The sequence below is a fragment of the Phyllostomus discolor genome, chromosome 6, assembly GCF_004126475.2.
Source record: "Phyllostomus discolor isolate MPI-MPIP mPhyDis1 chromosome 6, mPhyDis1.pri.v3, whole genome shotgun sequence".
NCBI lineage: Eukaryota > Metazoa > Chordata > Mammalia > Chiroptera > Phyllostomidae > Phyllostomus > Phyllostomus discolor.
The window spans coordinates 51,500,207-51,522,665 of NC_040908.2; the positions used below are offsets into that span (position 1 = coordinate 51,500,207).

Here is a 22,459-nt window from a genome sequence, read left to right on the forward strand (position 1 = left end):
TCCAAGTGCTGAGCATCTCTTCTTCCAACTGGATCAGAGATCTCTGGGAGCCTGGGCAGGACTTCCCCAAGGGGGGAACAAAAGAGAAGATCAATGTGCCCACCAACTAGACTAAACTGGCGCCAGACTCTAAAATGCCAGGGTGCTGCTTACAGGCCAACCTGTAACTGTGTTAAAGAAGCTCCCCAGGTACTGATCAGTAGAGGGACTTTGCAACTTCTGTCCTTCCTTACCAGTCTGTTACCTCAGTCTTCCCTTACTGAGCACATGTTCCCTTGGAGGAGCCCCAGGCCTCACAGGAGGATTGTGATCAGTGCGTCTGAGGTTAGCTAGGGTGGTGGCCACATCATCAGCCCAGCTCCAAGCACTGCCTGAAGAGCAGCAGAAGACCCAGGAAGCAGAGGCAGGGCCTGGCAGAGGCTACCTACCCTCAGCCCCCATCTCCATAAATAAAGGCAAGCACCAGGCCCTGGGTCCAGCTAGCCCTCTCCTCCCCTGCTCCCAGTGAACAGCACTTGAATCTAAGGGACACAGCATCCCTTCTCCTCCTCTCTTGCTCCGAGCTGAATGGCCCAGGACCCACTCCCAACACCACACAGAAAGCACTGAAGCATATGTTGCTTTAATCAAGGGGTGAAGTCCTCAATCTGGGGGACGTCACTCAACCTTTGGTGAGAGGGTCTCAGCCTATCCCCCACATGCCCTGAAGGCCCTCAGGAAGGAGGGAGCAGCTGGACAGCAAATTCTGGCGGAGGCCAGGGACTGGAAATGGGGGAGCCCAGGTCGAGGGGCAGGGGCAAGGCCTTGACAGGTGGAGTGAAGCTAAATGGGGGCCGGAACAGCCTGACACACACGCTTCTACCCGGGGGCCGACTGAGGGGGCTGTGCATCGGGCAGAGTGGCACCAGGGGGCTGAGGGCAGAGGGGACAGTGGGAAAGGAGAATTCAGATGAGGCGACGGTGCAGCTGGTGCAGCTGCTCCTGGGTCAGCACCAGCCGGTGTCGCTGTCCAAGGCCAGCCGCACACGAGAAGGTCACTTTGCCCATGTAGACAGTGTCGTCCTGCTGCTCCTCCTTGGCCTGGGAGTGGGTGAGGAGAAGAGACCCCCACGTCAGGGGCTCACTTGAACTGTGTGCCACTGACTGTCCCTGAGCCTGGAGACCAAGGCAGCCCCTAAGAGACAAGTTCTGGGGCTCCTGGGCTACAGTGATCACATTTTCCAAATCAAATTTGGGGGACACAGTCTGACAAGGGAGTTTCGAACCCCTCCTGGTGTCAAAAGTCATATAAGAAGTTAAACTGTTAAAATAGTGAAATTTCTGGAAGCAGGACAATAACTCCTGACTTGAGCACTGGCCGGGTAGCTCGGGATGTGCAGCTGCTGGACCTGAGACCCCAGAGGCCTTTTCAAATTCTGGGAGCCAGGGGAGGGCCCACCTGTGCCTCCATACTGCCCATCCCGCTCCCCATGCTGCCTCTTACCCTGAGGAAAGCTGAGGAAGGGAAGGTGGCGAAGTCAGTGGGGACTGTGGCTCCGCGGCACTGCGATACCGTCTCCTTGAGGACCTCATCCTGATGGCAGGGGGGAATGAGGGTTCACTTAGGGAACCCCCACAGGCTAGTCCATTACCCCCCCAGTTTCCCCGGGACAGGAACCCCAGGGGGCCAGTCTTCTCTAGCACCAAACTTATCTATCGCCTCTGACCCCATCTCCACCCCAACATCCTTATTTTAAAGATACTTACCCCCTGAGACCCAACTCAGATTCTATAGGCTCAGGGAAGCCACCCCCAACCATTCTACCCTGTGGCGATCTCAGCTCTGACAGAAGCTGCACCTGAACCACACATGCTAAAGCTGATCCTGCTCCACACATTCTGTTGACGAGAATCTGCCTTCTGTTTGCACCAAGACAGTGAGCACCCAAGGCAGGAGTCCTGCCTCCCCTTCTACTTCCCCCGCAACATGCCGTGTAGCCCAGGGCTGGGCCCAGAGGCACTCCAGGAATGCCTGTGGAAATGAATGCGCTAAGGCTCCACCAGAAAATGCTCTAGGGAAAACTCTAGGGTGAGGAAGGGCAGGGTCAGAGCTGACCTTGAGCTTCTCGATGGTGTCGCTTAGGGACTTGAGTTGAGCCACTTGCTCCAGGAGCTGGGCCGACGGGCTCTTGGCAGCTGTGGGGAGGAAAGGCTGGTGAGGCCCACCAAGGCCCAGGCAGGTGGCTGTCCTGGAATAAGGGTCGGTGGTGCAGGTACTGGACCTTCTTTTGGAATAGGCACATAAGAGTGGATGAATCAGGCAAACTGGAAACTGAGGCCAAAGAGCAGTGTGGGAATTGCCTGGGCAGGGGCTACACCTCTGGGACAAGGGGAGGGGCCAAGTCACTCATTCCGGGGTTGGCGGGTCCATACCAGGGTTGGTGCGAGTGATGTCTACTACATGAGTGTGTGTGCTCAGCTGATTCAACGTTTCCAGCAGCTGGCTGGTCTTACGATACAGCGCTCCAGTTGCTAATTCTCTGCCAGGGCCCTCATGGGGCGGGGTGGAGAGCTTTGCCACATGCAGAGGGGGCAGGGCTGCTAAGGAGGCCTTCATCTGTGCGCCCTGTTGGTGGGGGTAGATGGTGGTGGTAAGAGGCGACAGAAGGCCCTGCCACCCATCATCGATGGGACAAGTGTGCTCCACCTCCATCCCAGTCCCCCCTGTGACCTCCTTACCTTGAGGATGCTGTTCTCATGCTGGAGCTGGGAGATGTGCAGCCTCATGGCAGAGATCTGCTGAAGCAGCAGTGGCGAGTCCTTCACCAGCCCCGGACCTGGCACAGACCCCAGCACCTGCCCAGGGGCGCCTCCTAGAGTCCCACAACAAAAGTCGTCCATCTCAGGTGGAGAGGGTAGGAGGTGGGCTCCATCTCTGCTCACCACCTTTCCTTATCTCCTCCCAGCCCTAGTCCTGGCTGCTCCCAAGGGGAAGTCTCACCCTGCTCCCCCAGCCCCGATTCCCACCAGCCCTGGCAAACCCCAGCCAGGGCGGCTCTCTACCTCGCTGCTGTTCTTCTGTGCTCAGGAGAGCCCATGGGGAGCAGGAAAAGAGGAGAGAGCAGTTAGGTCATTTGGGGGTTAGGGGAACACACCAGAACAGTCCTGGACACAAATGCTGCAAGAAAACCCTTTTCCTGAACACCATATCTTCTCTGACAAGACTCTACTTCTGCCCTCCACCTTTGAGGGAAGAGCAAACATGTGGAAGACAGGAGCCGAGAGGGGAGTGAGGCCACGAGACAACACGTGATGTGCGAGCAAGTGCCAGTGGGAGGGTGCGCTGGGAGAAGCACCGGGGCCTAAAGCTGGTCCTGTCTCCCTGCCTCATATTCCGTCTCCCAGAGGGGCAGAGGGGGCACTCCCGAGACCCTGATGCGTCAGCACCCACACTTCCCCCCAGCAGCACAGCTGAGGCTGAGGGTGCAGATGCATTACCATGCTCCTCAGGTTCCCCACTGCTAAGGCCAAAGATGCCCATTTTTGGTGGGGAGGTCTATAAACTCACAACCAGTATTTGTTTAAATAGTCTATGTTGAGACAATACAATGTGGTAACTCTGGAGATCCCTCTCTCAAGGAACGGGAGCCATCTGTATCACGGAGTGGACAGTGAAGAAGGTACTTGGTCACTTCCCAAGTTCCAGACACATCAGTGACAGGGGCTTTGAGGAGGACAAGACCCTAGGTGAGATCAGCCGACAAGACAGGTACAGCAGGGGAGATCTAGAGACCCTGAGGGCTTAATTCCACAGTTTGTCTTCTGGAGGTAAGAAGGGTAAGAAAGGAACTGCAGAGAGAACAGCGAACAAACTCTAGAGCAGATGAGAACTGAGATGGCACTGACCACCTGCTTGGTCGAGACACAGGGGAGACTGAGCTTGGAAGCCAGGAAAACTCGACATAAGGAGCCCAGGCCACATCACCAGACCAGGCAAAGGTCAGAACACAAGCCCCGATGACACAGGGAGAACTCAGCCACGAAAGACACAGCCACGCCACAGGGAGCCACAACGAGCTCTGCAGGAAAAACACGCCCGAGCAAAAGAGCAACCAAGAGCAGCCTCAGGCTCGCTGGCTGCCACAGCGGGGTCAGCTCAGCCTGCTGCGGCTGCTGGCCCTCTGGGATGCCAGGCTGGGCCAGAGAGGCCAGACCGCAGGCCCAGAGGGACATCTAGTGGAGTCCCACTGTCTTTGTAACTCTGAGCTACACCAACAATTTGGTAACGTCCCACCTTGTTCAGAGGAGCTCTCCACGTATCTTTGGGAGAAGTGAGGCCCTGGTGAGAGCTGCCAGCGTGAAGCTGGGCTGAACACTGCGGGGTGAGTAGGGGGCCGACGTCAAACTGAGGCCAAGGGAGGAGGGAGGCCATTCGCTCTCCAGTGGGCTGGCACTACCTGTCCCCCTGCACTCACCACCAGCAATGCCAGAGACCAGTGTAGCAATACCCGAAGGAGGGGGCCCCCGCAGCCCCTCGATTGTGCGCTTGGACTGACTGTTCAGCCGGTGCTTCAGCTCTGTCTTCTCTGCCTCCAGCTGGTCGATGTCAGCCTGGAGGGTATCCATTGTCTCCTCAAAATCCCTGTGAAAGAGAATCTGGCTCAGCTGCGTCCCTTCCCTACGACCCCACACCACTTCTCAGTCCTGACAGGTCCTTGGAGTAACCTGGCTGGTGAGGACCAGGGGCAATACAGACTCAGACTGGGGCGATATAACAGGCTGGCAAGGGGCAAAGGAAATGCCGTATGTTCCCCCAGGGAATCTCACGATGAGAGGGTCTGAGCAGGGGCTAGGTTAGGAGGCAGAGAGCTGCTGGCAGGAGGGGGGACTGAACTAAGCAGGGCCCGGGGAAGTGCCTGACTTCTCCTTCTTCCGCAGCAGTGCCTGGGTCTCCTCCAGCCGGTTCTGGACTTTCTCGATGCGCTCATCTGCGTCCTTGGCGGCACTGTCCAGCTTCTTCTCCAGGAGGCTCAGCCGCACGTTAGCCTCACTCAGCTCCTCCCCCTGGACAAAGAAAGGAGCTTCTAATCGCTTTACACCCTCCCACAACCCCCGGGGACAGACCACAAGATAGAAAGCTCCTTAAGGGCCCACAAGAGTCCCCACTGATCATAGGTGCCACTTCTTCCCTTAGTCCCAACCCTTCTCAGTCCTGATCCCCAACACTCACTGCTGCCCTGCACCCCATGATACTTCCTGGGCCCCAGGTGCTGAGCCTACCCTACCCTCACCTTGATCTTGAGTGACTTCTTCAGCTCCTTGATAACTGTCTCCCGATCTTCAAGCTTCAAACCCAGGCCTTCAGCATCCGTGATCTCTGCACGAAGGGCTGCAGCCCGCAGCTCAACGGGGGGAGGCTAGGGGCCAAAGTGGGGACAGCGGGTAGGGGTGGGAATAGGATATCACCAATGTGCTGCTTTCAGAGAGATCCAGTTTCTTGCCTTGTAAGCACAATGGTGCCCTCGATTCCTTCCTCCACCCCTCAGCCCTCCCACAACTAGCAGCAGCTCTGCTAGCCCTGCTCCTCCAGGCCTCAGCAGCCCCTCCAAGGAGCTCCCACCCACCTTGCTGGGGGGCCGCTCGGCATCATACTCTCCCTCCTGCATGGCTGTGGCTAACTTGTTCATGGTACTGATGAGGATGGTGCAGGACTGACGCAGACACTCGTAGGGGCTGCTGGAGGGGCTCCCATAGATCTGCGGGAGCCAAGGGCAGCAGTGGTGAAAACCTCACACTGGCCACCTGACTCCCTGCCGCCTCCTCCCCAGCCATCCAGGCCCACCTGCTCGCTTGCTTTGAAAGCCAGCTCCTCTAGGGCAGCCACAGGCAGGCCTTCATTTTCCGCCAGGGGGGCGATGAGCTGGGCAGCGGCAGCTGCCACCTCCTGCAGCACAGCCACCACCCATGTCAAGTGTTTCCTGCAGTCAAGGAGTGTGTCGGATACCTGTGCAACAGGCCAGAGTCAGGAGCCCACCCTGGGTCCAGCACCACACTCCCAGCTACCTGGAAGCCATTCTTGCCCCATCCAGATCCAGACTGGACGTACTAGGCCCCTCCTGATCTACTTGGCCCCCTATCCTTCCTCCCTCACAGCCCTGAACCTGTGGTCCAAAGGCCAGTGCAGCTGGGATCCCAGGAGCATCTGTCCCTGGCATTCGCCTTCGGATCTTCTTGCAAAACTGGCGGATGTCACTGCAAGATGTTTCCAAGTCCCGGAGCAGGAGGGCAATATCTGAAGCCTCCTGCCCACCCTGCTCAGGGTACAAGAAATGGATGGGGCACAAAGTCAGCATTAGCACTGGAGGTGAGGATGGGGCAGCTAAGAAGGCAGAAGCGCTCAAACAGCTCTCACCTGCAAGAAAGCACGCAGTCGCCCCACCTCCACGCCCATGCAGTCCAGGGCACTCTGGGTGAACTGTGAGGACAGAAGTATGTGCTTGTCAACACCCGACAGGACTCCTTCTGTCCCCTCAGCATCTCTAAGAAGTCCCCGCTTTCTGCCGACCCCCATACATAAGCAGGTTCTCTGTCTCCTCTGATCTGGCCTTAGTGACCCTGTTCCGGTCACCCTCAGGGCCAGACCTCTGGACCTGATGACCTCCATTCTGACCTCTACATGGGGCTCAACCACCAGCCCAGACATTTCACCTTTATGTGGTCTGCCAGCTGCATGGTACTGTCCTCAGGCTGTTCGGCAAGGTGGATGCTGTACAGATGCTGAGAGATGATAAAGAAACAGACAGCCTTTAGGTCTTGGAAGGACGGGGAATTCCTCCCCAATTGCAGTTTGAGCCCCAGTCATCACAGGACCCTAGAGGTACGTGAGAACCTGAAACCCCCAAGGGCTGCATCCTGAGGCGAGTTCATCTACAGCAAGCTAAGCCTCAGACACACAACCCGGGCTACACCAGCCATGGCCCCAGAAAAAAAAAAACCTTGCCTCCCTCCTGCACCAAGCCAGAATCCTCGCCCCAGACCTGGTAGTACTTGATGGCTTTAGTGAGAGGTTCAACATTGACAGTCTCATCCAGCTGGTCCTTGTGCAACAGCTCAATGAGGAAGTCCAAGGAGCGCTCATGGGCACTCATCTCAGGGTAGAGGCTGCCCACCTTCTTATACACATCCACGCTGCACTGGGAGAGGGCACTGGGAACCAGAGAGGGGCCTGTGAGGCCAGGGTCTGCCGGGCAATCTCCGTTCTGGCCACTCTGGGGCCTGTGGCCTTGAACAGGGGCTGGGGCTCACTTACTGCTCATAGCGGTGCAGCGTGGCCTGCAGCAGAGTCAGCGAGTACACCAGCCCGGCGGCAAAGCTGAGCTGCTCCCCCGCAGCTCCTCGAAGACCAGGCCGCTCTGTACAGTTCTCACTCAGTTCAAACTTCTCCTGGGCCTGCTTTCGAATCAGCTCTGCCTGTGGGAAGAAGTGCCAGGAGCCTGGGGCTCAGAGCAGAGGACGAAGAACACAGACTCAGGAATACAGAACACAGAGCTGAGCAACTATGGGATGGGGGAGAGGCAGGTAAAACAGAAACAGCTCTTAGATGGGCAGGAAGCCTCCCATGGGGACAGGGAAGCGATGCGGAGACCCAGGGCTGGAAGGGTTTGAGATGTGGGGGTGAAAGGAGAGCGGGACCTGCAGCACCCAGCTCTTTCCTGCAAGCCTGAAGCTGCTGCTCCAGCCACCCTTCCACTAGAATGCCATCCTGACAATTTTCTCCTCACTAATTCCTGGCCATCTTCTGGATCTCATCCCAAATGTTATTCCTTCAGTAATGCCCTCCATCTAAATCAGCTCCCCAACTGTTCACTCTCAAAGAAGCTACCCCGCCTTTGTAACGGGCCATCTGTAACACAAATCCATCTGCAACTCTGCTGACTCCATCCCTCCACTACATCATAAACTCTCCGTGCACAGGGATGCTGACTGCTGGACTCACTGGCTCCCTAGAGGCCTGGTTCCCAGCAAGTTCCAGAGGTTCCTGCTGAACGTATGACTGGCTGTACCTTGCAAATGAGACGAGGCATGAGCAGCAGCACCAGGACGCAGTCATGGTCCCCACCAGGCCGAAGAAAACTGTCTGGCATGAAGGTTGTGAGCAGGGACATGTGCCGGTTGGCCTGGGCCACCTCCATCTGCCTCAGTTCCATCTCAATTGCCTATGAGATGGACAGGAGGGCAGGCACTCAGCCGGGCTGGGGAGAGTCCCAGGCCCTCTGTGACTCGTTCTACCAGGCCCCTTGCTTCTAGGACAAACGCACACCAGGAATCTTCCAAACCATCACACAAACACCCCCTGCCAGGGACCCACCCACCCGGTCAGTCCACAGCCACACTTAAGCTGGGCTCCCAAACACTCTCCTCTCTCCAGTCCACTCGCTTTCCTGACCTTGGCATGAGCCTTCGTCTCAGCAAACTTATTTGAAGTCAAAAGTTTTCCGGGGGTGGCTGCTGCTGCCGCTCCACAGATGCTTCCTGCTGGTTTGTTAGTTCCCGATTCACATCCTGGGAGCAGAGACAGACAGTAAGACACAGCTGGGTCACAAGCAAGCCCTGGGGTGACCATGGGTGGAGCATGGGGGGTGAAAAGGCACCTGCAGGTGGGCAGTCAGCTGGCGGTATTTCTTGATGGTTTGCTGATAGTCTGCAACTGTCTCCTGAGCTGCCTCCACACGCTTCTGGGCCTCCCGGACCCGGGCGCCTGCCATGTCCAGCTGCTCCCGCAGCTCCAGTTCTGTCTCTCGTGCATTCTCCTGCAGCTCATCGTTCATCTCATTCATCGCTTCCTGGGAGACCACGCGGGAGTTGGGGCAAAGGAAAGGCAGGGTCAGCGTAGCAGGCCAGGGGTCACATGTCAGTCCCTCTCTCAGCAAGTCCCTTTGAACACCCTCCGTCCCGGTCAGAAGTCAGAGTCTACTCTCCTCTTACCAAGTCCCCCACGGTCTCTCTCAATTCCCGCACTTTCTCTTCCAGATTCAGGTTCCGGTCTGTCAGCATCTCCACCATCTCCTCAGCACCCAGGGCAGCATCCACCTGTGTTACATGGCAGGAATGGGGAGAAGGGCTACTAAAAGGTGCTGAGAGAGAGGCATCTATGGGAGAGTCTGGGGCGGGGGGGCTGCTGGGGTCTATGGGAGAGGGGCTGGGCTCCCCAGACCTGTTCCTTGAGCTCATCAATGGTGCTCTCTGCCTGGCTCAGCTCCTCCTGCAGCCGCTCCCGCTGTTGCCTAACAACTTCCAGCTCTTGGTTCTTCTTTTCCATGAGTTTCTGGAGTTTCACATGCTCCTGCTTCTCTGAGGAAGAGAGATCCCGCATCCTGTGGGGAAGTGAGAAGAGGGAGCGAATGTCAGAGTCACTGGGTAACGGGCGCTTGAATGCGTCTGGACAGGGGAGCGGGCTCCGGAGCCAGGCAGTGAAGGGACCCTACCTCACCAGGGCATCCTTCAGGCGGGCATTCTGCTCCTCGAGTTGCTTGAGTTGGTAACTGGATGCAGCCCCATCTGAGCCTGAGGAAAACCATGAGCACTTTCAGACACGATTCTAACCCTGCCCTGTGTTTCCCAGCAGCTCCTGGCCCCTTACCCTTCTCTTCAATCTCAGCCTTGAGAATCTCCAAGTCAGTGGTGAGCTCATCCACACGCTCCTTCAGCGCCTCCACCTCCTGCTGCAGGGACTCGGCCCGCTCCTCAGCCATCTCCTTGTCCAGAGTGGCCATCTCAATGGCATCGGCAGTGTCGGCCATCTCTTCCATGTAGCGCTCCTTTGCCTCCAGTGCCTCCTTGGCTTCCTGAGGGGTGGAGGTTGGTGGGACACAAGCAGAGAGACGCCTCATGTGCTCTACCTCACAGAACGTTGCAGGTTCCAGCTCCAGCTGAGTTCCAGTCCACTGTTTCGGAACCCACGCCTCCCCAGCCACCCCTTTCCTCCCAAGTCACACCTTCCGCGCCTCTTTGAGGCGCCGCTGCAGGTCGGCCTGCTGTTCCTGCATTTTGCTCTTCCATTCTTGCACCTGCTCCAGCTGGATCTTGTGTTTCTCCAACTCTTTTAGCTTTGCCTTGTCTTCTGCCCGTTTCAGTCGTAGGGTCTCCAGCTTCTCCTCCAGGTCCCGCACCTGGGCCCTCAGCCCCTCCTCTTCCTGAAAAGGAGGGACCCCTCATTCTGTGCACAGCCTCCACTGCTCCCCCCCTTGCCCTCCTCGCCAAGGCTAAGCTGGAGCAGAAAGGACAGGAATGTGTGCAAACTTCACTCCAGCCCCAGGGTCAAAAGCAAATGACATAAACATCTGAGAAGAGAACAAAACATATGGGGAAGCTGTGGAAAAAGGGCCCAGGGGGAAGAATAGCTTAGTCAATGATAGGATACCCAAATGCTCCGCCCCCACCCTTCTGATCCAAATTCTGGAATTCTCCAACCCTGGGAAATCTCCAAGATCTGCCAGGGGTCACAAGCCCCCGTGCATCTCAGTTCATCCTCACTCCAACCCCGGTCCTTACCTTGGAGGGGGAAGGAAGTGGGGGTGCTGCTCCAGGAGAGGTGAGGGCTGGTGTGGGGATGATGGGCGCTGCCAGCGGAGTCTGAGCCGGGGTGCTGGGCTCACTGCTACTCAGCTCACCCGCTGATGCCGAGCCAGAGGGGCCCAGGGAGCTACTGGCTCCCGCAACCCCAGTACTACTGGCCGGGCGGGTTGGCTGTTCACAGAGGGTTGGGGCAGACCAGAAAGAAAGTAGAGGACAACCGTGGTGAAAGAGTGCAAGACAGAATATGAGAATATGGTGAGGGAAGGAGACAGAAAAAAGACAGAGTATCAGAGAACAATGAGAACAGTGATACAAAGCAAAGGGGAGAAGGAAAATGCCACAGAGTCAGAGATAGTGACAAGGACGGGGAGGAGGGAGGGAGATAGAGGGGAGGGGGAGGAAGGGATGGAAGAAGACATAAGATTATAAGGCTCTTCCTTGGCCCCGACCCCACATTCCTCCCCGCCCTGACACTGCCCCCTTAGAGCAGGGTCCCTTCCTCACTCACCAGAACTCTCCTCTGCGACCCACTTGTGTTCACTCTAGCAGTTTAACACTCCCAATCCTATCATGGCTCGGGGCCTACACCCTCCTTCCCCAGCGATAAGAGGTGCCTCCAGGTGGAATGTACTTGGTTCTTTTTCATGTTTCTAGAGAAGGCCAGGCTACATGTGGGGCACCAGGCCCTATATCCCTGCTAGGCCCCCCTGCTCTTTGGGAGTCAAGCTGACTTTCCCTTGCTTGGTCTATTTCAAGGGACCCTGCAGGTAAAAGGGTCAAGGTTAAAGTTGTGTTCACAGACTCCCCCTTGAAACAAGGTCAGCACAGCCAACCCTCTGTCATCTCCCATCCCGAAGACAGAGGCTCTGGCCGGGCGCCGCTACCCAGGCCTGTGCAGGGTGGGGTGGAGAAGCTGCCCCGAAGCCCTGGGTCCTGAAGCACCCAGACCCGTGCAGCGCTCTCCCAGGCAATGCTGAGCTCTCCCGGAGGGCTGGCGGACACTCAGAGACCACACGTATCAACAGGCACGTTTGCCTCCTTGTCTCCTGACATTTGGAAGGCCAAGTTCTTCACCTCTCTTTCAGCCCCTGTCCCCATCAAAGCTAGTCAAAACGCCCTTCTTCATGCAAGCCTGCCTTAACAAACCACAACTACTCTTATTTCTTTTTGCACTCAAGCTACTGGCTCAGGTATCCTCCCAAAAGTCAGATATCATTTTCCTAGGAGTGACCTGTCACTACCTTCAGTCCCCTCACTCCCATGAAAAAAGCACCCAGGATGCACTGTGACCAACTTTTACTTGGCCATACACGTGCCCACATACATGCACACGCCTGAAATGTGTGTGCACTCCGCAATGGCTTGCACAGAGGCCTGGTTTTTCTCACCTTGGGCCGCCGAGCTGTGGTCTGGACAGGCAACAGGAGCCAGAGGAGAAGTAGTCAGGAAAGAAAGGGTGATGGCACAAAGACAGACAGCAAAAGGGACAGCAGTGAGAGCAGAAGAAGTAACAGGAATGGGGCTCCGATTAGCCACGCCCTCTCCCTACCCCATCCCCCACCCCCCTCCAGTGAATCACTTTGTTGCCACTCCAGGAACTCAAACTCTGGTTCCCCATTGGTTCCTTCCCCCACTTACGCCCAACCCTTGCACACCTCACCCCTTCAAACACTGGAAATCCCAGAACCTTGGTCTCCTAGGCTGAGCCACGGGAGACCAAAGGCAGCAGCTGGTAGAGAAGGTCTCCAGAGGCCAGGCCTTCTGCAAACAGCCAGAGGCCCTGCCCACCCCACCCCTCCCAGGGGCTTTCCCAGGTCAGCCCCCTTCCAGCAAGTGCCAGAATCCACAGAGGATCCCCTAGAAATACCATGTAGACAAGACTGATGATGACACGGGCCCAGAGAGGACTGATGCAAACCCAACAGAGGGAGCTCAGCCCCCCAAACAGAACAACACTGCTGTCTTCCCTCCCCTCCCCCCCACACCCCCTCCCCCCACCGAGGAACAGATCCCACAGCAGTCTCCATCCCCAGGGCAGAGGGCTCAGGTGTCAAGACCATCAATACTGCATTAGCCAGAAGTTCAGAGCTCAAAGTAACCCCACCCCGCTGCCAGAAAGGAGGTGGGGGTGGCAGCAGCACACTTAAACTACTGCCCTAGACCAAGCCCAGAGTCCCCTCAGATTACTGCAGAGCTGTAAATGGATGGTTAGCTCCCACTCCCAGGTAGTGTTCTTGATACCTAGTGTCTCACAGCTCCAGCAAAGACAAGATTTGGCTTGGGACTTGTTCCTAGGAGACATTGAGCCCAAGGAGACCAACCCCCACCCCTCTTATCCTGAGCTAAGCCTCCACAGCTGTAGATCAAAAACTATTCTAGGGTCCTCATCTTACCCTGGGAAAAAGTCCCTTGACATAAACCTTGGTGGGGGAAGGGTGCTGGGAGTACAACCAATAGTCATTCTAGAAAAGGTCAAGGGAAGGAGGCCTGCTAGAGGCGCAGAGATATCTGGACCTGCTTCCCCCGATTCTCTTACAGGAAACTCTCCCAGAGCTGCTTTGCAGCAGAAGCTGCCTGAACCCCAAGCCTCTAAGGCGACTGGGTACAAGGCCCAGAACACAGGTTCAGTCAGAGCCAAAAGCAGGCAGGGCAGGGAGCAAAATGCTCAGGGAGTGGGGCATGGGAGTGACACAGACCTCTCGCTGCCCCCACCGTCATCTCCACCCTCCTCCCCCAACCAGGTAGACAGACGAAGTCAATCAGCCTCCACCCCCACCCCAGCAGCCTGCTGCCACCATCGCCCTGGCAACCCAGCAGCAGGACCAGAACAAGCAAGAGTACCTTTCGGGCTGTCGGTGCCTGTCTCATCATTGCAGAAAACCAAAGAAAGCCAGGACAGGAAAGAGGAAGGACAGAGGAGGATGGACACACAGAGGAAGGACAGATGGAGGGAGGGAGGGAGGGAAAGAGACCGAACAGAGGGAAAGGCGGCGGAGACAGGAGATTAGTGCATCAAATCCCAACAAAGCAGCCTCAGCTTCCTGACCAGCAGCTCCCCAGCCTGCAATGGCTGCGGCACAGATGCAGAAGCCCCACAGATTCGCAGAGGGACAGCCAGCCTCCAGCAGGCACCAGAGAGGCACCCGGCCCAGTTTTCCAGCTTAGGCTTATGGCAGCCTCAGTGGCCGCAGCACCAGCTCCACCTGACGTCATGCACCCACCCTCCTCTGCTTCTTGGGGGTGGAGCCACTGCTCCTCAGTCACCTAGCAACCACCTGACTCTGATGACTCCTCCTCCTCCTCCTCGTGACTGGACAAAGTCCTGTGCAGAGCCCGCCCTGCTTCTTCCTCCAAAGAACAAGGTCTGGCTCCTCCCTCTCCCTTCTCTACCATCCCCACCCCCCCCAAGTGTTTGTTCCAAGAAACTGGGCTAGGGACCATTTCTGAAATGGTACCCTCTGGGGCCAGGGCACCACTGGGCAGGGATGCAGGGTCTCACTGCTCCATCAGCCTCATTCATACTCATACTCTCCCCAGTCCTCAATGCCATCAACTCCCCTTGTGTCTCTTCTCATGACACACACACACCCAAAGCAGCCCTCTTGCATCAGCATCAGGCAGCAGCTCTGAGGGGCACACAGTGAGACTGAGAAACCTTGGGGACCTTCAACAACGGCTCTAATGACAGTGTTTGGCTCCTCTCCCAAACCCTCCCCTGGCTGTAGGCAAGTTAAAGCCTGTCTCCAAAGCGCTTCCAGAAAGGACTGAGGACCTTGCAGAGACATCTGGGTTCTTTTCTGCCCTCCCTCTCAAGTACATTCTTTCGTTCTAGAGTTAGCTCCCCTTCCCCCGGGGGTGGGGGTGGGGGGGTGAGAGCAGGGTCCCTGGGTGAAGAGATCTGTGCAAGAACACTGGAGACAGGGATGGGGGGGACTTTACTTGACTGACACTGCACCACGAGCAAAAGGCACTATATCCCAGCTCGGGCAGCCCAGTCAGGGCTCTGCTACAATTCTCCAGGCAGCTGCCAAAACCCCAGGATTTGGGCCTGGCTCAGGCCCCGCCAGCATCGGATCAGGCTGTTGGCCAGAACTCCACAGATATCGGAATGCAGGTCCATACTCTTCTCTATCCGGGGGTCTGATGTGAGAGGAACCCCAACCAGGAGACAATAATCAAGGGAAGAGACCAAGACTCTATGACCTGGAATGGGCCCAACATCCTGTAGACTAGACTAGCATTCTTCTCCTTCTTACACCCCCATTCCCACCCGAGCCAGGACCCCTAAGCAAGTACCAGCATGTGGTCTGTTCCATGGCAAGACTTCAAAAGTGTGGACCCATCACCAACCAGGAGTTGAAAGGAAGACGCTTTCCTCTCCCCTCCCACTGCCCCCACCCAACAGCTCTCCATGCAAGGTCAGAAAGGCCTAAGACAGACTGGCGACAAGGAAGCCACAGAGTCGTACACAGCACAGTACAGGTCAGACAGGCACATGCAGGTCAGAGACAGCCTGGGCACAGGCCCGAGGCAGGGGGTGGTGTGAGGAAGCGGTCATGGGAGCACCCGAAGAAGTCAGCCCCACTCCAACAGTGGTTGACAGAAGGCTGCAAGGGGTAGGAGGGGGGCCCTGGGCACAACACCGGGAGAGGAGGGAAGTCTAGTGGAACAAAGTGAAGGTGGGCATCGTGGCAGTGCCCACCCAGAGGCAGGCACAGACCCTCAAACTTTCCAACTTGGGGCTGTTCTTACTGGGATCCTGACCTCCTGCCTCCTTGCCCAACCACCTCACTTGGTGCTGGCACACCCCCAACCCTCCAGTCTCTCCTCTCACTGCCCCAAGCTTGGGCTAGAAAGAACCCATCGTAGCCCAGTAAAGGCTCTACTCCATGCTGCTGCTATTTACAGTCAAACACCAGCAGTCTCTGACTAGAAGTCCTGAGGCAAGGAAGTGTAGGGACTTTCTTAGTGAATGCTACTTGGGCCTGGACACTGTGCCTGATACCCTTGCAGCCCTTCAAAGGAACTCTGAAAGCCAAGGCCGCCATTTCCTCTGGCCATCCCAGCCCAAGGTCACACATACATGCATGCAGCAGCCCAAGACATGCAGGACAGCTGGGGAGGGGGCTCAGAGCCCTCACCCACCCAGGCACAAATAGTAAACACACCACCTTCTTAGGCTTCAGTCCCCGCTGCATGAGGAGTAGGAAAGGGAAGAGTTAGAGAACAGACATCACCACTGTGCTAGCTGGCCAGACATCCTGGGTGTAAGTATTTAATACCAACTTAGGCATACTCCGGCAAAGGGCGAGTCAAATCACTGTTACTCTTTGGGTAAGTGAGGTGAGGTGGTCCCTCAACGATCAGCTTCTAGGATGTCCACAACCTGGTCCAGAAAAGCTGGAGAGTCTGAACCCCACCTCACACACCGTGTGCAGAGCAGCAAAAGAGAGCTAGGATGGGCCCTCTCACACCGCCTCAAACAGGTGGCAGAGGGCCCACAGGTGAATGGCTCCTTACCATTCACCTGTGGACAGGAAAGCTCCTTCTGCCTCTAGCTCCTACCTTACCCTTTCCCTCAGCCCTTTTAGATCTTGGCAGCCTTGGGTACCAAAAGGCAGGAAGCTGACAATAACATACTAGGGTCAGACCTAACCTTCGTATCATGCCATTTGACCTGGGACTCCTGGGCCCTAATAGCTGTTCCCTGCTACCACCTTTACTCATCCATAAAACAGCAACTCATACCCAGAAGGCTTCCTTCTCAGGGAGGACGGAGACTGGAAGGCTATCTCAGTTTACTTACCTACCGCTTCTACCTGCCTGGCACCGAGTCTCCCTCCTTTCTATCTCCTTCCCCTCCTTTTCTCTAATACTTCCCACTCCCACCCCCAATCACTCACCAGTTTGCTGGTCTTTGTAGCTGAGTCAGTTCCCTCTATAGAAAACAAGAGAACATAATGGTGAATAAGAGAGTTGTAACAAGAGAAGATGGTGGTGACAGAAACATCTCAGGATCTACTGCGGCCCCATGTACTGAGGGAAGTCCTGGGGATTCTTGGATGTGGAGGGGCAACTTAAGTGGGGGGTTGTTACCTCTTCTGAGGGCCTTTGAGGCAGAAGAATCAGGTGTCTCTGGGGAAGTAGTATCTGCACCATCTTCAAACACCTGGATCTGAGGCCACAGAACAGATTCGATACAGCCAGATGAAGACTGCCACGCTGTCACGTGGCCCCTCCCCAGGCCCCAGACAAGCCTGGGGTACAGGGCAACACCCTAGGGATATATCTCCCATCTTCCCTCCCCCACTGCCTCCCATCTGCCCAACCAGAGACTTACGCTCATGCCCAGGGAAAGGGGGCACCAACACACCAGCTGCGCACGCAACACAGCACGTGAACATGTGTGTGTTTGCATGTGCATGCAGTGCATGCCCACACAGACACAGGAAGGTAGGGCGTGAGTACCTGGGACTGGCGCACAAAGATGCCGTGCCCTTCCTCACACGTGAAGTACTTCCTGCCTTGGACAGTCCCATCGTTCTTGCCCTTTGCTTCATCCAGGATCACGCCGACCCATTTGCCAGTGGCAAAGAGTGTGGCTCCGACGTAAGCCACAGTGCCTCGGTGCCCTTTTCCAATCACCTCCACACGAGAGCCCACTCGCAGAGGCCGGGCACTCGCCTCTGCGCTCATCCTGCTGCCGCTGGGTGCTGAAAGACACATGCAAACACACGGGTATAGGCTCAGAGCAAGGGTGTCGCCCCAATGCATACGAAGGCCCCAGTCAGGATCCTGGACCCAGGAAGAACCAGGAGTCACCTTCCTGAACCCCATTTACAGGGTGAAGTGGACCCCCAAATTCCCTTCTGAAAAATGTCAGTGACGTATTCTTCTAAGACTTCTCTAAACTCCTCTGGAAACTGCCAGAATTTTTAAGAGTTAATATTTAAATTTTGTAACAAATCAGAATTCATCAATAGATCTGTGAATGTCACCACATGGCTGCTTTCTCAGGAGCAGTGCCCCCCTGCCCCCCACCAAGAAGGGAATGAAGCTCAAGCAAATAACTCAGTTTAGACCAGGCTCCCCGCAACCCAATGCTCTGACTCAGGAACCTGAGCTGGAAAGACAGGTGATTCAGTAGGCGACCCCGCCAAATCCTGTTCCCCTCCCCACTGCTGCCTGTCTTCCCTGGGTTCAGATGGCTTTTAGGCCTCTCCCTTCCACAAGCACACAACTGCACCTCCTCCCAGCCCTCAGGTCACCACCACTCCTTCGTGACCTGACTCCCTGACACCCATCCACACGCCCACCATGACACTCCAGGCTGCTTCCCTGCAGCCCATTCCGACCATTTAATTCCCTTCTTCCTGACCTGGGTACTGTTCTATCAACTCTCTACTCCTCCAGCTCTAGAGATCCTTCCCCCACGTTATGCTGCTACAAAAAGTAAAACAAAGACCAGGTAAATCAAGTACCTCAGATCTGCCCCACACTCTGCCCCCAACATTCTGCCCACTGGTCCAAACGGAATGCTTATCACCCCGAGGATGGACAAGGTAAAAGAAGAGACTAAACACTGTCCTTGGGAAGCTCTTGGCTTCTGACACACCAGTGATGACAGGACACAGCATGAAATTAGGTCCCAAATAGGCCATGGTTTAGAAGAAAATCACACCTGAGCCATTTTCAGCAATAGCAGCTCCATGAACCAGGGGCCTTGCAGCAAACAAATGAATGAGGTGTGAAGAAGTGACACCATGGTCTCAACGACTCCACAGGGCTCCCTTCCCATGCCCCCACCTGGCTTCAGAAGGGAGCTGTGCCAGAGCCTGTCACTCCCCAACCCGTTTCCCCAAAGAGCTCATCCAGGGGGCTGAGGAAGGTTAGGAGCTCCCAGGGGCTCCAGGACCCCAAATCGTACCTGTGAGACGCAGGGTGTCTCTTGTGGACCTATCAATAAAAGGAGCTGACAGTGGCATCAAGGCTGCCCCAAACTTAAGAGACTCTCCCCAACCTCCCAGCCCTAATCAGCCTCTCAGCACCAGGTGGACACAACAGTGGGGACAGATTCAATCATGGCCAGGAGAGAAAGCAAGGGACAAACAACAAAGCGGCTCTAAAGAAAGGCTTCACTGTAAAGCCATTCCAATCCACCGACTCCTTTCAGAGTCCCAAAGACAGTCTAGTCCCCCTTTCAGGAGCCCCTACCCTGGGGTCCAGTTAAAGTCAAAGGTCAGGCCTCAATAGTCCCCACTGAGGGCTCAACTCTGGGAGGGGAAGCCAGTCCAACCTAACACTATCAGGGCTGCGAGTGGCCCCATCCCAGCTCCAGCCTGTCTCCCCAGCCCCCACAGCAATGTCCACAGGCCCCCAAGCCTTTCAGCGGCCCTCCTAGGGCCATCCCAGATCAGGGCCACTTACCCGGCTATACACGTGCCTCTTGCTCTGGGCCATGTTGCTCAAGGCCTCTACCCCCTCCCCAGCTGGCCGAAGACAGAGAGCAAAGGCAGAAGCCTAGGCAGGAGGGTCAGGGCTGCCGGCCCTCTCGGACAGACACTGGAGCTATCAGACGTGGCCCTCCCCAGTCCATGGGCCTGCCGGGATAGAGGTGGGGACAGAGATGGGGACTGGGGAGCACGTCCCCTCTGCTGCCAGAGGATTCCTGAACCCAGAGACACGGAGAATCCTTCTTGCCAGCTGATGAGTCTCACTCTGCGCTAGTGCTGCTCTAGACTTGTCAGGAACCGTGCTAGCCTCTGGGTCCTAGTGCCCCCATTCTTCACCTGGGCCAGACAACAAGGGCAGGGACTAGGGGGCTAGGCCCAGCCACAGACCCTCAGCACTCATCTCCAGAGTACGCTGTCCTAGGACCAGGACTATCACCCTAACCACACTGGCCTTCCCCCAGGATGTGAGGCCTGAGCAGGCCCAAAAGCATCAAGTGACACTTCAGAACCATCAGGTGCCAGGGGCCTCCAGAGAGCCAAAATAAGGGTCTTTCACCCCCCTTTCCAGTGCTTTCTCCCTCCTCTCACCAAACTCTGCATTGGGGGTCCAAACCCGTTACATTAGGGTCTGGATTTCAATCTTACATAGGCCCTCCCCAACATCCAGCAAAGGAAGGGCAGTGCCAGAGACAACTTCACGCACACAGCAAAGCAAGTCAATACCGCAGTCCCCCATGCTGGCAAAGGCTGCCAGTCACTCTTCTCCCTTCTGTATGTTATACAGGGTCAGGCTCTGAACCTCAAGATTATCAGGTTCAACTGGATTCCATAAGGGTCAGAAGCACAAGGCCCAGTTTACCTGACACCGGACCCTTGTACTCCTGGCCTTGCCTCCTAGGCATCTCCTTAACAGAAATGGCAAGATGGTTTATTTTCCATATTTCTGTAGTGCACAAAATTTCTTTAACCATGCGTTACTTTTATAATGAAAAATGTTTAATTTAGTAAGACTGTGCATTCTAGAGAAAGGTCTCCAGAAGGCTATGTAACAATACCATATCATTCATTCGCCCATCTAACATGGGCTAGGCACCAAAAGATCAGGGTTCCTGCCACTAAGTAGCCAACAAGGTTGGCCTGGGGTCTGACTTATGGCTCCACTGGGTGTGGTACCCACTGCCGGGCCTAGAGATACCTCACTTGTCTGAACTGGGCTTCCCTGGGTCTTCCTACACTCCACCCTCTTGCTAAGGCAAGCCAGATAGCCCTTTAGTAGTAAAATGGTGGCCGAGAGCAGGATCTAAGGTCCCAAAACACCTCTCTACATCTTCAGTCCTGGGCAGATCCCCCAGGAAACCATCTCTCTCCTCCCCTGCAAAATCTCCACGTGGCCTCCTGTCTTCCCGAAACACCATTACACAGAGGGGGCAGAGCCACGCGGGTCCTCACAGCATGGACTTCCCACATGCAGAACACTTCACAGTCTACAGAGACTCTTGGTTTTAGACTCCGGCTGTTTACATCCACTTGGTAGCTACATAAATTTGGTCCACTTAATATCTCTGTGCCTCAATCTTCTCATCTGCCAACTGGGAACAATCAAAGAACATAGAGAGCTGTTGTGAGGACTAGCTGAGATAATCCATATAAAATATTGAAGACATCGCCTGGTATTTAGTAAACATTCAACAAAAGTTAGCTAATAACAATGTTATTATCATCATATTTGGACATCACAGTTAACACCATGGAAAGACAAGCCAGGAACAATGCTGAAAGGAAGCGGCGGCTTAGAGAACTGGGCCACTTCCCTAGAGTTACACAGAAGGTGAGGAGTGGACCCAAAACTGGACCACAGCCTGGACTGAACCCTCTGCACATCCTCACTGCCATCACACATGTCACCAGGCTTCTGAGGCCATGCTCTTCCTCTACATCAAGCTGCCTTCAGAGAGTCAAAAGGACTCAGCTCTAAGAGCAACCTCACAACTCACTGGCCACACAGGTATATGCAGTCACCTAGCTTCTTGGAGGCTGTTTTCTTCTCCTATAACATTGGAATAATTATCTACACTAATGTTATGAGGCTTGAATTAGATAAAGCACATAAAAGTGCTTTGTAAAAAGTCTAGAAGTTGTAGAAGTGTGAAGAACCACCTGTCATAACCAGAGATGGTATATAAGTCTTCAAATAAAATATCTAGACAATAAATATTAGGATCACAGACAGGAGAAAGAGGAGCTAGAAAGAAAAGGGTGCCTGACTCTGCCTCGTACTTGAGGGTTGTTGGGGGGGGGTTTGATATGTGGAAAGACCTACAAACACTTCATGTTATGAACACAGTATGAGCAGAGACGGAAACAGTTTCGCTTCACTCGGGCATATCAAAGAACACTAGCCGGACAGAAGTGAGGAATTCAAGATGAGCTTTCCTATTAAACGACAAGCCTTGCAAAGCAGAGCCCACAACTTTTCCTCCTTACGATCCCATCACCCTTAGCTCATGGAGTCAAATACTCATTGACTAAATAAACACATTAATATTGAGATATATTAGACAGTAAGTGTGGCTAGTGAAGGAGTTTAACATCACATAGAGATAGATGGACTTGACCCAGTAACACCAGGAAGCCAGCCTCTTCCTGAGCAGGAGACTAGCGTAATGGAAACTGCTTTAGGAAGATCAAACCGATGCCAAGCAGGATGGAGTGGAGACCGGAGCAACTTGGTAAAATGGGGATAACATGCCCTGACTGGTGTGGCTCAGCTGGTTGGGCGTACTTCCACAGAGTGAAACGCTGCCTGTTCAATTCCTGGTCATGGCACATGCCTGGGTTGCAGGGCACATGCCTAGGTTTCGGATTCAGTCCCCATTCGGGGCATGCGCGAGAGGCAAATGATCAATGTTTCTCTCCCTCACTTCCTCCCTCCCTCTTCCTTCTAAAACAAGTAAAATCTTTTTTTAAAAATGGGGTAACAGCAAGAGGTCTGCTGAAATAATGAGCAAGGGGTAAAGAGGGCCTGAACCAGGCTCCTAAGAGAGAGAGAGAAAAGGAAAAGGGCCCATTTAGAGGCAGTTCCAGTAAGTCCTGGGAAAGCCCATAGACAGATCAGACATGCGGAGAGAGGCAGCGGGCTTGCACGGGCTCCGGAGACAGACACACCTGGGTTCAGCTTTGGTTCTCCTACTCCTTCACCTGTACGATTCTGGTCAAGATATTTAACTCAGAGCCCAGGTTACCTCATCTGAGAAAAAGGGGAAATAATGCCTGCCCCACAGGGGTGTTGTGAGGATTCAATAAGATTAGAGCAAAGCATTTAGCACAGTGCTTGGCACAGAATATGTGCCCAAGGAACTGTAGCATCATCTTCACTATTATTGAGAGGGTGCATCAATGATGACTTGCACACAGCAGCAACTCAAATGCCGCATGAATAAATGAATGCACAA

General features: G+C 55.1%; 1 protein-coding gene across 1 annotated transcript; it reads right to left on the minus strand.

The window, feature by feature from the left end:
- Positions 1-603: 603 nt before the first annotated feature.
- DCTN1 (dynactin subunit 1) lies at positions 604-19,269 on the minus strand. The gene is given in 33 exon segments (XM_028517151.2): positions 604-1,080; positions 1,484-1,573; positions 2,096-2,175; positions 2,413-2,605; positions 2,719-2,852; positions 3,043-3,057; positions 4,455-4,621; positions 4,901-5,043; positions 5,271-5,396; positions 5,604-5,735; positions 5,822-5,983; positions 6,141-6,290; positions 6,392-6,454; positions 6,688-6,756; positions 7,017-7,185; positions 7,289-7,449; positions 8,043-8,195; positions 8,426-8,457; positions 8,460-8,541; positions 8,631-8,822; positions 8,965-9,069; positions 9,194-9,353; positions 9,465-9,543; positions 9,620-9,824; positions 9,975-10,172; positions 10,531-10,725; positions 11,943-11,963; positions 13,396-13,413; positions 15,726-15,746; positions 16,458-16,492; positions 16,651-16,729; positions 17,023-17,267; positions 18,978-19,269. Coding segments are annotated over 33 exon segments (3,846 nt in total). The 5' UTR covers positions 19,015-19,269; the 3' UTR covers positions 604-945.
- Between the last annotated feature and the right edge of the window lie 3,190 nt (positions 19,270-22,459).